At 34.1% G+C, this 14,631-nt stretch overlaps 1 protein-coding gene across 6 annotated transcripts in view; it reads right to left on the bottom strand.

Moving 5' to 3' along the window:
• Positions 1-14,631, bottom strand: part of LOC7491380 (G-type lectin S-receptor-like serine/threonine-protein kinase CES101) — a 46,183-nt gene that overhangs the window by 23,352 nt on the left and 8,200 nt on the right. For all 6 annotated transcript variants that reach the window (XM_052450882.1, XM_052450717.1, XM_052450563.1 and 3 more), the window contains exon 2: positions 10,606-10,880. In XM_052450882.1, coding sequence (XP_052306842.1) covers positions 10,606-10,880 — 275 coding nt within the window. The remainder of the gene's footprint in view (positions 1-10,605; positions 10,881-14,631) is intronic.

Here is a 14,631-nt window from a genome sequence, read left to right as displayed (position 1 = left end):
GCGATTGATTAAAATACTTTTGCCTCCATCTTTCTTAGAGAGATAAGATTGGACCTTTCAAAGATATTGTTGTATAGTTGGTTCTCTAGCTTTATAAATTTCTTGGCATTGACCAACCACTAACTACAAAGTAATTATGAGCTTCAAGTGGGTATGCCCTTAGAGTCTCTGCATTGCTAGGAGAGCTTTATACTCTGACATATTATTCGTGGTTGGGAACTCAAAACGAACTCCATATTTAAAAGACTTATTTACCAGGACTGACTAGCATTATCCTATCTCCACTTCCATTGACATTAGAAGAGCCATCAACATACAATTTCTGAAAAGGGATTATCAGATGTTATTCTATTAGCGCATCTAGTGTAGTAGAAGAAGTTGTGATTAAATGTGGGCATTTAGATGTATTCCTAGAACCCTCAAAAGAGTACTAAGCAATGAAATTTATTAAGATTTGACCCTTTATAACTGCTTGGTCTATACTGAAGTCCAAACTCTCCCAATTTAATAGCCGATGCAAACATCTCAAGCAATATTGTTCTATAAAACTCCCACCAAATATTAACCAAAGTGGGGGAGGATAATTAAGCTGTGACTTAAAAAAGCAAGAGCCTGAAAAGGAGGGCCGATAACCACACTGTCGTTACTTATTTCAAACCCTAGTTCCTAGTTTTGGAAAACCTTTACATCCACCATCACCCACTCCAGATCATTGAACACCAGTGCACACCACACAGCCTCCATTGTTAGCTCCCCCTAAACACTTCACGCCATATATATTTAACTTCACTCACGGGGAGGGCACTTCAGGCGTACAGTCGGGACCAAAGAGAAGTTAAGTGTTAGTAACAAGGAGAAAAACGAAGTGTTGTCATTACAAAGCAGAAACATTCATTATTTCCAGTCTCGTGAGTTTAGCGAGGGTATCAAGCTGGTCTCAAGTTTTCCATTCAAACCAGAAACCTCCCTCTCAGCTGCCATAGGTATATAGTTTTTCCTTCTTCTCTTTTTGTTCCTGTTCAAGTTTTCTACTGTAAAGTTGGTTTTTGCATATTCATGCTTGCATCTCTGCCATTTGTCAAGATGATGATGTAGGGATAATGCTTTGCTTTAAATCTTATGAGACTTCCAAGGATTTGCAAATGAAATATCATTTTTTTTACATTGAGCAGCAGGAAATGATGTAAGTGATGGGTAAGGTTCATGTAAAATGTTGGTTTTGATCCTTGTAACGTGAAGAGCTTTTTTTTGTTCGATTGGGTTTCCGAAATTCCTCTGTTTTGAAAGAAAAAGAAGGTTGGACTATTTGGTTTTCTTTACACCCATTCGTTTCCTTCGTACCAGGCTTGTGCTAGTTTAGGCCAGGAACCCAACCCATAAGGCTGTGCTGAGCCTATAAAAACCTTAAGGATGTGTTTGGCCCAACAAAAATTTACCAAATAAAAAATGATTTTTTTGAATCTTAAAACCTGTTTGGAAAACACGATCTCAAGGCAAGTCTTAAGTATGCATTTATTAGCTAAAGGTGTGTTTAGCAAACACGACATAACCTATTTTTCATAGCCTTTATTTATTTTTTATTTTTTATGTTTTGTCAAACACAGCTTATTTTAATTTTAATTATTTTTCAAATTTTGAACCATTTTGCAATTAATTTTGGATTTTCCATGTTACTTTTTTTACCCTTTAATATTTAATATTTAAAATTATGAACTTACACATAAAACTTTTTCTGGTATTAAATAAACTTTATTTTTTTAATAATAATATATATATATATATATAATTCCTTCTTTCAAAAATGTATTTATGTTTTAAATTGCATATAGCTAAGTATATCCAAAAAAATCATGTTTGCATTCTAATACAAAAAATAAAAAATAAAATACTTTGCATGATTTCGCAATTCTTGAAAATACAAAAAAAAAAAACAGTTTTTATATTTTGCACGCATTATAGATTTAATAATAAGTTTATTAAAGTCACAAGGAGTTGACCTAATTTCAAAACATCAAAAAAATTAATTTTTTTATTTTTAATATCAAGGATTATGAACTTATACGTAAGATGTATTTTCAATATTTAAGGAAACAAATGCAAAAATATGTTTCGTCTTTAGAATGGTTATGCTTAACTTGTAAAGTCATGGTCCACTGTATAGAGGTGGATCTAATTTATCCAATAAACAAACCCAACGATTAGAAAAAAAACATAATAATACCTTAGTAATAATTAAACAAATAAAAAATATAGCTTATCTTGGATAGGGTGTACTAGGGGTAATATTATCCTTTCTTTACACAACTAGTCCTCTTATTCAAGCTTTAAAGACCATTTATGGTTCTTAGTGATCAAAATACTAGGTGGCTAACTCCAAATCTTTTTAACCAATAAAGGATAAGAATTCCTTGTTCTTTCTTGTCATATAAAAAATCCTGATTAAGAAGGATGATCGCCATAATGTTGTACATGTGCAACAACTTAGGTCATTTTTTCCTTTTCTTTCCGAATTTTTTTCTACCGCGCTCGATTAGATTTTTTTTTACTTTTTTCCTTTAAATAAATGTTTTTTTTTTTATCATGAGCACTTTTTTTTTTCTTAGATTGATTGATCTGATGTCGTTACCTATTTTTTTTTGTCATCTTATTAGGTAAGACAAGTTTATTCAACCCAGCTGAGTATATGATAAAAATCATGACTTTTTTTTTTACTTTTTTAAAAAACATTTTTAGCCTCTTGACATTCTTTTTTAACACTAAATTTTTTGTACCCTCAATGTATTGTGTGCCATAAGAGTAGTTTGACAAGTAAATTTGCTTCTCATATTAATACCTTAGTAATTTATCCAATAAACAAACCCAACGATTAGAAAAAAAACATAATAATACCTTAGTAATAATTAAACAAATAAAAAATATAGCTTATCTTGGATAGGATGTATTAGGGGTAATATTATCATCTCTTTACACAACTAGTCCTCTTATTCAAGCTTTAAAGACCATTTAGGGTTCTTAATGATTAAAATACTAGGTGGCTAACTCCAAATCTTTTTAACCAATAAAGGATAAGAATTCCTTGTTCTTTCTTCTCATATAAAAAATCCTGATTAAGAAGGATGATCGCCATAATGTTGTACACGTGCAACAACTTAGGTCATTTTTTCCTTTTCTTTCCGAATTTTTTTCTACCACGCTTGATTAGATTTTTTTTTGTTTTTTTCCTTCAAATAAATGTTTTTTTTTATCATGAGCACTTTTTTTTTTCTTAGATTGATTGATCTGATGTCGTTACCTATTTTTTTTTTTGTCATCTTATTAGGTAAGACAAGTTTATTCAACCCAGCTGAGTATATGATAAAAATCATGACTTATTTTTTATACTTTTTTTAAAAACACTTTTAGCCTCTTGACATTCTTTTTTAACACTAAATTTTTTGTACCCTCAATGTATTGTGTGCCATAAGAGTAGTTTGACAAGTAAATTTGCTTCTCATATTTATAATTTTGGTTCAAATTTTATAAAATGCTGTAAAAATATTTTTTTATATAAATATATCAATAAAAATGTGAATAGCTTATTTAAGACTTGATTTAAAAAGAGCTTAGTCTAGGTATACAAAAATTAGCCTAAATAAATTTATGGTTAATTTCTAAGAAAACAAATACATCTACACACCTTAAGAAATTTAAATTTTACATGAGAAATGAAATTGTAGATGGTGACAAAAATAGAAGTATGAAATGGCCAAGTTAGATATTATTTTCAATTAAGTTTTTTTTTATAAAGCAATTAAGTTATTAAAAAGATTCAAAAGTAAAGACAAGTAAAGTCAAGAATCTTATCTTTTTAGAGTACCAAGTATAATTCATGATATGTGTTTAGCTAGTATTTTTATGTTTAGTATGTTAATAATTAGATGAGATTAGATACGTGGTATGTGTTATGTCATGCAATAGGTCAATTTTTTCTTAATATAAAAACATTACTCTGAAAATGATAGCGTTTTTAAAAGAGCAAAACAAATTTGCGACCCATGTCATTAATTCGAATGTATTCGATAATCTTGGTTAATTTCATAATATGATTGATAAAAAAGCCAATGAAAATTAAAAGAATGCTAAATTGAATGACACCCTCTAAATATTTTTAAAAGAACTCAACAATCTTATTTAATAACAAAGCATAAATTGAATGAGAATGAAATAGCCTCATAAAGAGGAAAAAAAAAAGAAGCTCAATTACCAGCAAATGAAAGGCTGAAAGACGAATTCAAAACAAATCTATTTTTAAAAAGGATAAAAAAAACTGACTTGAATCAACATGTCCAATTCACAGCCTGTTTGTGAGGTCAGGACAACTCCGTACAAAAGAAATTGAATAAAACAATGGAGTTTAACTCTCAATAAAACTAAATAATGAAACACAAAAGTAAAAAAAATCAATTAAGAAAATAAAAAAACCTCGAGTTAACGAGTTAACTCGACTAATATGTGACCTAGGATATGAGATCGAGATAATCCTATAGAAAAGAAAATGATAAAAATCACAAAGCTTAAGGCCCAACAACCTAATCTTGAATGATAAAATTTTAAAAAAAGACCGAAGTCAAATCGAGCTAATCTTCGAAACCTATGACTTGAGTCATGAGACCGGGTCACCTCATACAAGGCAAATCTGAGAAAATCACGAAGCAAAATCTTAATCATCCAAAATTTAAAAACTAGACATGACAATCAAAAGAATGAGAACCAAATTTGGTATAAAAATTAAATAAAATCAAACAATGAAGGACAATATTGAAAAATAAAATAAACTAGGAAAATGAAAAAAAAACAATCAAAAGAATGAGGACTAAAACTGGTATGAAAATTAAATGAAATAAAAAAAAAGAGGGATGAAATTGAAACATAAGATAAATCAAGTAAATGATTAAAAAACAAAAAAATAACAATCAAAAGAATTGGGGACCAAATATTATCGATTAAAAAAATTGGAGGATAAAATTAAAACAATTAATTTTAATTATAAATTATTTCCAATAAAATAAATATTAATAAAAATATTGAGGATAAAATTTGAAAAAAAACCAAGTTGAATAATTGCTTTGAAAAATTAAAGGGGCAGACATAAAAATCAAGAGGGAAAAAAAAGGGGAAAAAAAGAGAAAAAGTTGTCGACGCCAAACTAAAAGTCTGATTTTCACACGCACCACCTAGGAATAGAGGAGCATCCAAGATGATTCAAATGCCGCCTGGGAAGCCACCATTCGGCCACTAGAAGATGCCTAATGTGCCCGCTCGAATGGTGCAGGGGTCTCCCACCCGCACGCGCCAATCATTTTTTTTAAATAATATTTATATTTATTAAAATACCAAATTTTTCCTCTTTCAATTTGATTATAACCAAAAACCAAGTTGAAAATTAAAAAAAGCCCTTGCATGCTAGCTTAATAATTTTTTTATTCTAAAGGTTATTTTGTCATTTAATTGTGCTTAAAAAAGAAAAAGATGAAGTCCTCGATGTCAATTTGATATTTTTTTTCTTTTAAGAATAACTAAGTAATTTTATTGTGTTAAATTTTTTTCCTTATCAATGGATGTAATTAAATGTGTAAAAACCAATTTATCCCGATCAATTTGGTATTGATCAATGGATCATGTGGGAAAAACCATATTACCCCATCATCGAGGCCATTATTTTTTATTGAGAATGGCAAAAAGGTCAACATTATTTCAATCCACACTATTTCGTGTCTTTCTCTACAATGTTTTACTATCTTATTTAGTGTTTATACTAGTTAGGTAGCCTGCACTACGCCACGGTCCCATCTTTGTTTTGGCATAAAAAATATTAAAAAATGATAAATATTTTTTAAAAATTAAAAAATATAATATTCAGGTAATTGGCTCATGTGAGTTTAATAAACTCTGTTAATTTAATAATATCATTAGAAAATAATATATTGAAAAAAAACAAAGCGAAAAAAAAACAATAATTTAATTCAAAAGACGAACGCTTGCTAATATTATGAAAATATATCTTCACAATATTCCAAAAACATCTCAATGATCTTATTTGTTAACAAAGTAAAAATTAAATGAGAATAGGATAATTTCATAGAAAGAAAAATTAAAAAAATGAAAATAAAAAAATAAGACAAAAAAAAATTCAATTATTGTTAACTTTTTAAACCATGACGTAGGTTATAAGACTTGTTGCGATGTCGCGGTCGCACAAATTAATTACCCTAGCTTCAAACACAACACACAAGATAGTATAGAGCAAGCAAGAGGTCGATCCCACGAGGAAGTTCAAGTCAGATTTTTATGCTAGATGATATGCAATTTGGGGGGGGGGGTTTGGACGTTATCTAGGTTAAAGCAAAAGAAAACAGAAAACTATCAAACAAAATTTAATAAAATCAGAAAATTATCAAGAGAACAAACCTTGGTCACAAGTACACATCCACCTACAGAAATCAGAACTGATCATGGAAACGAAATATCAATTTATATTCTGAATATTTATCTCTTCTTAACATTGGTTAGTTAACGGATCCGCCGTATAACTAACCCTAACCATCAAACAACCACAGTGTCCGCACTAGTAATTTAATTTAATAGCAGCCTTAAGAACTAGATAAGTTGATTAATCAAAAAAACATTACTGTATGCAGTCTATGTTTGATTTGATTGAATGTTCTCCCTAAGATTAATAACGTAGATCCGCCACAATTATTAAACTCAGTTGCTTCACAAGTTCATATACCACAACTCCGGTTTTGATATCAAACTTAGCAATAGATTGTCTACAATAATAACTTAGAGTCCGCTCTAGCAATTAAAATAAACAATCATAGGAAAAATAAGCATAGGAGAACAAACATATTCATCATATAAACTGAAAAGAAAAGGTAAAATAAATCTCACAGTTCTTGAAATCCGAAGGTTTCCGTGTTCTTGCAACCAAGAAAAAGTGTTTAGCCTTGCATGTTTGTTGAACAACTAATAAAAAAAAAGGAAAAATGCATAATTTAGGGTTTCTTAGAGGAAGGGAGTGTTTTTCTCTTCTTGGCTGGCTGCCTCCTTTCTCTTCTCTCATTCTTTTTATATCTTAGGAAACCCTAGGTCTCTATTTTACAAAATAGTCCTCCATTAAGTAGACTGTTTACATTTAAATACTTCAATAACTATTTTCCTAAAAAAGGAGAAATAACCTTGCATGAAATCTTCAAGATTTGACTTAGAGGAGCTAAATTACTGAAATAAAAACTTGGATATTGGTTTAGATGCATCGGAACGTAATTTGGACTCGTTTCTTCACGAAACCTGTTTGCTGGCAGAATTCAGATGTCATCTTTGAAAACTCATATCTCCCTCATATGACATCGGTTTTGGCTGAAATTTGGAGCGTTTATAGATATTTGAGTCATGAATCCAAAAAAATTGCGTTTGCATCAATTGGACTTCTGTAGCTCTAGATATTCAAGTTGGAATGACTGAAGGTCAACACTGGCAGATTGTGAGATTTGACTTTGAAGGATGCGATTTCCAAGCTCTTCCTTATTTTATTTTCTTGCCTTAGATGTACAGAAAGGTATGGATGTTAGCTTTTTAATGCCACTGGAATCACTTCATTTCAACCTCTAGAGCTCATGCTCTGTACAAAACATCGACTGAAGGTCAAATCTGCTAATTATCTCCAATTTACTTCTTTTTGCATCTTTCATCCAAAAGTGCCTTCAAAACATAAAACAAATAATATCAAGGCATTTTATATATAAAACATAGGCAAAACACTAGTTAAATATGGGTGAAACTATTGAATAATATGGTTGCATCAAGACTGAAGGCACTATATATGAAAACATCGTAAGGGTTAAAATAAAAAGGATAAAAACATTAACAAAAGGATAAAAATCAAAACAACAAAGACAAAAAAAAAAAAAAAAAAACACTATAAATTTGGATTGAAGGGTGAAACTAAAAACAATAAAACTTTCATAAAAGATTCAAGGAAAAAAATAAAAAAATCATAAGAATAAGCATCCAATCTTAAACTTCAAAACATAATAAAAAAACTGAATATACAGAATTTTTCAATGTGTTCATTGTGTAAATAGCCTTTTTTTTTTAACATATTTTTCATTTTGGGATATCATCTATGTCAAAGAACCAAGAACTTCATATAATTAATTGGTTCTAATTAATTGAATTGGATTTTTTGGATTGTTTCATCAATGATATTGGACAAAATCTTTTTTTTTTACTCTGCACTGACGATACTAATATTATTATTAGTGACTATTATTATTATTATTAGTGAAAAATAATGGAAAAAGTCCTCTTTTTTAACATATTTTTCATTTTGGGATATTATCAATGTCAAAGAACCAATTCAATCCAAAAGCTTAAGCTGTTAAGTGAGGTTCCAACATATGATTTATATTATTCTCTAACACACCCCTCAAGTGAAAGCACTTTGGGCTTGAAACTTGCACAAGCCATGTCTGTGCTTAATTTTTATCAAATAAAATAGGAGTTGTAAGATTTGAACTCGTGACCAATTGGTTATTAAGGCTCTGATAACATGTCAAATAACCAATTCAACTCAAAAACTTAAACTGTTAGGTGAAGTCCTAAAATATGATTTATATTATTCTCTAACAATTAATATATATACACGCTAGCTAATTCTCTTCATTATTTTATTAGATATCATAACAAATAATGGTACATATAATATGAAATACAACCTTGTTTGTTAAGAATTTCTAAGCATATTCCGAATGAAACTTAAATTTTGAGAGCACCAAAAAAGACTAATCATTGAAAAAGCAAAATACTGATGTTGAATGTGTCTGCTCCAATAAGACATGACAAACAAAATTTGAGGAGAAATAAACCATCTAACGCTCTAATTAACCTCTATCTCGCATCCATGGTTGACAGAGATACATAATTTATGGAAGTACCAATCTCTGCCCGCTTGCTGAGGCTCTTTTCTTCCACAATACTTCTTGCACTGGAAAATGCAGGCTGTTTGGGAAGAGTTAATTGTGCTTCACTTGTTAGCATTGATATAACATCTGACATAATCGGCCTATCCACTGCATTGTCTTCTACACATAGCAAGCCCACATGAATGCATCTCAATAATTGGTCTTTAGAGCAAAATTCTTTTAGTATTGGAACCAAGTTTACGTTTAATGTTAAAATTAAGCTTATGCAGCTAGCAATGTATAATTTTTGAGGTTGCATGAAATGAACTTACATATCCCACAAGATTAAGAGGGCGGCCGTCTATTTGAAGGTGGCCATGGATCTTTCTACCACTCACAATTTCCAGCAGTAAAACTCCAAAACTGAAGACATCGGATTTCACAGAGAAGATGCCCTCCATGACATACTCAGGGGACATATATCCACTGGATGGAAAAACTTAATGTTATGTTATTTTTAAGCACTTAAAGAGTAATGAATCATAGAACTGTAAATGTATACGCACGTGTTCCAACAATTTGGTTTGTATTTGCTTGTAAATCATTAATCTTAAAAATTCTTGCCATGCCAAAATCAGAAATTTTGGGGTTCAGATTTTCATCAAGTAGTATGTTGCCAGCCTTCAAATCTCTATGAATTATCCTCAATCTCGAGTACTTATGAAGGTAAAGTAGGCCTTGAGCAATGCCTTCGATAATCTCGAAACGTTTCTTCCAGTCTAGCAGCTCCCTTTTTTATTCATCTGCATTCAAAACAGAACAGAACAGTGAATATGCCAGCAATGTTATTCATCCGAGTCCAAAACCTTGCAAAAACCGAGATCCATTCACTTTATAGTATGATGGCATAATTAACTTACCGAATATAAATGAATCTAAGCTTTTATTAGGCATGTATTCGTACACTAACATTTTCTCTTCCCCTTGAATGCAGCATCCTACGAGTCTGACAAGATTCATGTGTTGCAATTTAGCTATGAGTATAAGCTCGTTTTTGAATTCCACCAGCCCTTGTCCTGAACTTTTTGACAGTCTTTTTACAGCTATCTCTCGCCCATCCGGCAATGTCCCCTGAAGTAAAACAGCTCTCAACTCAATACTTGGTCTGAGATACAAAATTAACAAGGTTCGTTAAGTAATTTTTAACTAGACTACCTTGTAAACTGGTCCAAAACCACCTTGTCCAAGCTTATTCTCTGCAGAAAAGGAATTTGTAGCAGCCATGATTGTTGCAGCACTGAATACCTTCAAATTATGGCCCTTGTTTCCGTCATTTTCGAGTTCAAGCGTGTCGTTCGTTGCATCCATTGTCAGCAACTCAAATAGGTACTTCTCTGCTCAGATTGATATGATTAAGTAAATCACAGAATTCAACAAGTCTTAGTGCATATAAAAAATATGTTATTTCGAAAATGTTACCTCCATGTCTTCTCCTTCTCCGATACAACAAGAGTCCCGCGAGCCCCGTCAATGAAACAACTCCCACGGAAGCTAAAATAATCCATATCCAATTCATTTTCCGTACATCCAATGGCAATTTATTTAAAATTAATTACGTTGTTGGGTTATAAATTGGTAACCAGAAAACGAAAGAACACCTAACCTGAAGAGCCTTGATCAACAATGATGTAGTGTTGAATGTTATTTCCAGTCAGGCCTTGTGTAAAGCTTCCATACCAAAACACGCATCCAGTATTGTTGGCATTATTGGCTATGGGAGTAACACCAACACATGTACAATTTTTCCAGCAGATGTCCTTGCAATCACTAGTGCTAAGACTAGAATTATAGTCGACCTTCCTAGGAACTGTTTCAAAAAAGTAACCTGATCTCAATTCAAAACTGTTCCAATTGCTCCTGCATGTCGGTCCTGACCACCTCTCGCAACCAGCATCTGTGTTATTTCCTTTACATTCTGGGCCCCCAAATGTTCGACTAGTAGTTAGATCTACTACGCTCCCATCAGATCTCAACTGCCACATTGAAAAATTCCTTTGATCCTGAGGAGCATATTGATTTGCAGAAACTGTGAACATAAAGTAATCCTCTTCTGCCTTAGAAACATTAATAAAACTGAAATCAACTTCTTTCCCTAAATTCAGATAAAAGTTTTCGAAACTAGTATTGCTCCTCAATGGTCAACTAGTCCAATAAATTACATCTCGCCGCTTAATGACCAGCTCCGTTCCATTAGTATCCCATTCAAAAGTGAAAGCACCAGCTGGTGTTGGGACTATGTCGCTCAACCACGACACGAGGGACCAGTTTTGGCCAGTCCTACGATCGATCCCTAACTTCATTCCAGGCAAAAATGTGTCAGTAGGAAAGTCAAAGCTTTGCCATAAGAACTGTTGGCTGCTAGAATTTTCATCTTTGAGAACAAAATTGCCTGAATCTTCTAAAATAGCTGTTATATTGGCTGTAGAAGATTGACTTGAATAGAACTCAACAGGATCACCTCCAGAGTAGGTGAGTTTCATATTTCCTGATCCATCTTGTCGCACATCCCCGCGCGCAGCGATTCGGTAATTTTCAGTTATGTTTGCTTAATTTGTTCTTTAAAAATCATCATTTAGTATATCACTGAAAGTTATTAGAAAAGTATATCACTGAAAGTTATTAGAAAACCTGAATTTACTAGTCGTTATAAGAAAATCAAAAACAAAAATAAAAGATTAATTGTAGCTAGCAAAGATATTTGCACTCTATCTGAAATAAACTACTTTGTAGTTTAATATAATTTGCAAATTTAAAATATTAATTAAATTTTTAAAGCTTTAATAAATTAATTATTAAATCTTAAAATATAAATAAAAACGTGTTTTTATATTCTTATATTTTCATAAGAAATACAATATGATTTTATTTCTCCTACAAATATTTAACCATATTCAAGTTAATTAAAACACTTAATGTAAAAAAAGAAAATACAAAAAAAAACACACACCCTCACACAATACTTTTTACTATGCTCACCTCATTCATCATTTTTTACATGTTCTAAAATACAATTCAAAAATTACAACATAAACCCCAAAACTCCTGGAATTGCTGGGAACATCTTCTGGGATCCGCCGGAACAGTGGCAGCAGGTTTCTGGGCGCGGGGACAGTGGCGGCGCGTCTTCTCCACACGCCACCGCCACTGGCGGCGCGTGGTTTCACGCGCCACCGCGAAAACAAACCATTAGACAGGGGAGGTCTGTAACAGCTTAATCCCTCCTTCTTTTTCCTGCCGGCGGTGAGGAAATCTGTCACCTACAACCAAAAGAAAACGCACAAACAGCAATGGGTTTTAACCGTTTCCTTCCTTTAGATCGGACCATCCTGTCCTCTTTCTTCCTCCCGGTTCGTTTCCCTCTGCTGGTGGCAGACCCGGCCGTTGGCTCTAGGTCCAGATCTGCTACATGGGGTTGAACCGATGAAGAAGAGTCGGATGGTGAGGAAGGGGATGATCTGTGAGTTCACCCATGTGTGGGTTGCCGCTGTGTTCGGGCTGCTCCGGGTTGGTTTCGGTGGATACCGATCTGCGCCGATGATGGATTGTGGGGCTGGTTTGTTGTGGTCTGCTGGTGTTGTGGCCGGCCGAGGCTGGCTTCGGGTTTGTCGGGTGGAGAAGCTGGGAGACGGCGCTGCTGCTGTTCGGCCGCCGCTGGAGGAAGACGGCGAAGCCAAAGGGCAAAAGTTGAGGGACGACCGACTTTGGCTTGCTTTTGATAGAGGGCCAAAGGAAAGCTGGTCACCGAGAGCGGGTGAAGAGGATGGTTGATTTGGGTGAAGGCTGAGGAAGAAGAAAAGTCCAAGCCGGGGGGGTGCGGCCTTGGTTTTTTGGATGAGGGGAGATGGCTCTCTGTGGCCGGCTGGGAGAAGGAATGGCCGAGAGAGGGGAGAGGATGATGGCTCTGAAATGGCCAGCCTCAGGGGAGAAAAGCAGAGGAAGAGGGGGGACTTTTGCTCTCTCGTTCTCTTTTGGCCAAGGGAAGGGAGGGGTGGCTGGCGGCTCAGTGTGAGAGTGTGAGGTTTAGGGTTTTTTGTTTTTCTATTCCCGCAAAATGTTCTCCGCCTCCATGCCTGTGCCTTTTTTCTTTTTTTTACCATTTCACTGTAGCACGGTATTTATAGAAGAAATATTGCTTAGGTTTCCAAACTGGTCCTCAACTTTTCTTTTTCTTTTCTTTTCTTTTTTTTTTTTGTAATTTTTATTTTTTTCATTTTTTTGTACTTTTTAAAGCAAGCAATATCAACATGAACTCAACAAGGAAAGTCAATGATTATAAAATTAACGCGTTCAAAATACATTTGAAAATTTAAATTCTTCTGAGATGACATTGAAAATGCTAAAAACAATGCAAATATATCAAAAATGCATTTTTTGGGGTTTTCATTGTTTTTTTGCTATTTTTGATTTTTTTCTCAAAATTTATCAAAAACATGGGTCAAAAATTGAATAGCAACAGATGCCCCTCTTTACAATGCTTACGAAGCAAAAATTCATCAATGTTTTGCATATTAAGCTTGTAAAGAAAATAAAAAGTCTTCTTGGCTTGCTGAGTAATCCACTCATCCAAGGACTTTGCTTTTCAAAAGAAAATGGTTTCATTATCTTGGGTGACCTGCCCCTTTTGAAGAAAAGTGGTCTATTTTCACGGGCGATTTGCCCACATACTCACACTGGTCTATTTTCACGGGCGACCTGCCCACACATACTCATTGTGGTTTATTTTCACGGGCGACCTGCCTACACATACTCACACTGGTCTATTTTCACGGGCAACCTGCCCACACATACTCATTGTGGTCTATTTTCAGGGGCGACATGCCCACACATACATACACTAGTCTATTTTCATGAGCGACCTGCCCACACACTCACACTGGTCTATTTTCAAGGGCGACTTGCCTACACATACTCATTGTGGTTTATTTTCATGGGCGACCTACCCACACATACTCACACTAGTCTATTTTCACGGGCGACCTGCCCACACACTCACATTGGTCTATTTTCACGGGCGACCTGCCCACACATACTCACGCTGGTCTATTTTCAAGGGCGACCTGCCCACACACTCACACTGGTCTATTTTCACGGGCGACCTGCCCACACATACTCGTTGTGGTCTATTTTCAGGGGTGACCTGCCCACACACTCACACTGGTCTATTTTCAGGGGTGACCTGCCCACGCATACTCACCCGGTCTATTTTCACGGGCAACTTGCCCTTTTGATTGGGTTAATTTGAGATCCCATCTGGTGATCTCCTTTAACCAGAACCTAAATCGGTATGTAGCTCGGTCAGCCTGAAATCCCATCTGGCGATTCCCTTTAACCAAAGCTAAACTCTGTGTGTGGTTGGGCTAACCTGAGATCCCATCTGGCGATCTCCTTTAACCAGAACCGATACAAAGATGTGTGTGTGGTCTCATTGTAATGGGTGACCTACCAAGAAGAAATGATGGTCTCATTATGATGGGTGACTTGCCCAAGACGGAAGATGATGGTCTCATTATGATGGGTGACCTACCCAGATAGAAGGTGATGGTCTCATTATGATGGGTGACCTACCTAGATGGAAGATGATGGTTTCATTATGATGGGTGACCTACCCAAATGCAAGATGATCAAAATG

This window comes from Populus trichocarpa, chromosome 1 (assembly GCF_000002775.5).
Source record: "Populus trichocarpa isolate Nisqually-1 chromosome 1, P.trichocarpa_v4.1, whole genome shotgun sequence".
NCBI lineage: Eukaryota > Viridiplantae > Streptophyta > Magnoliopsida > Malpighiales > Salicaceae > Populus > Populus trichocarpa.
The sequence above is the reverse complement of the archived record's forward strand: the minus strand, read 5'-3'. Positions and strand labels throughout refer to the sequence as shown.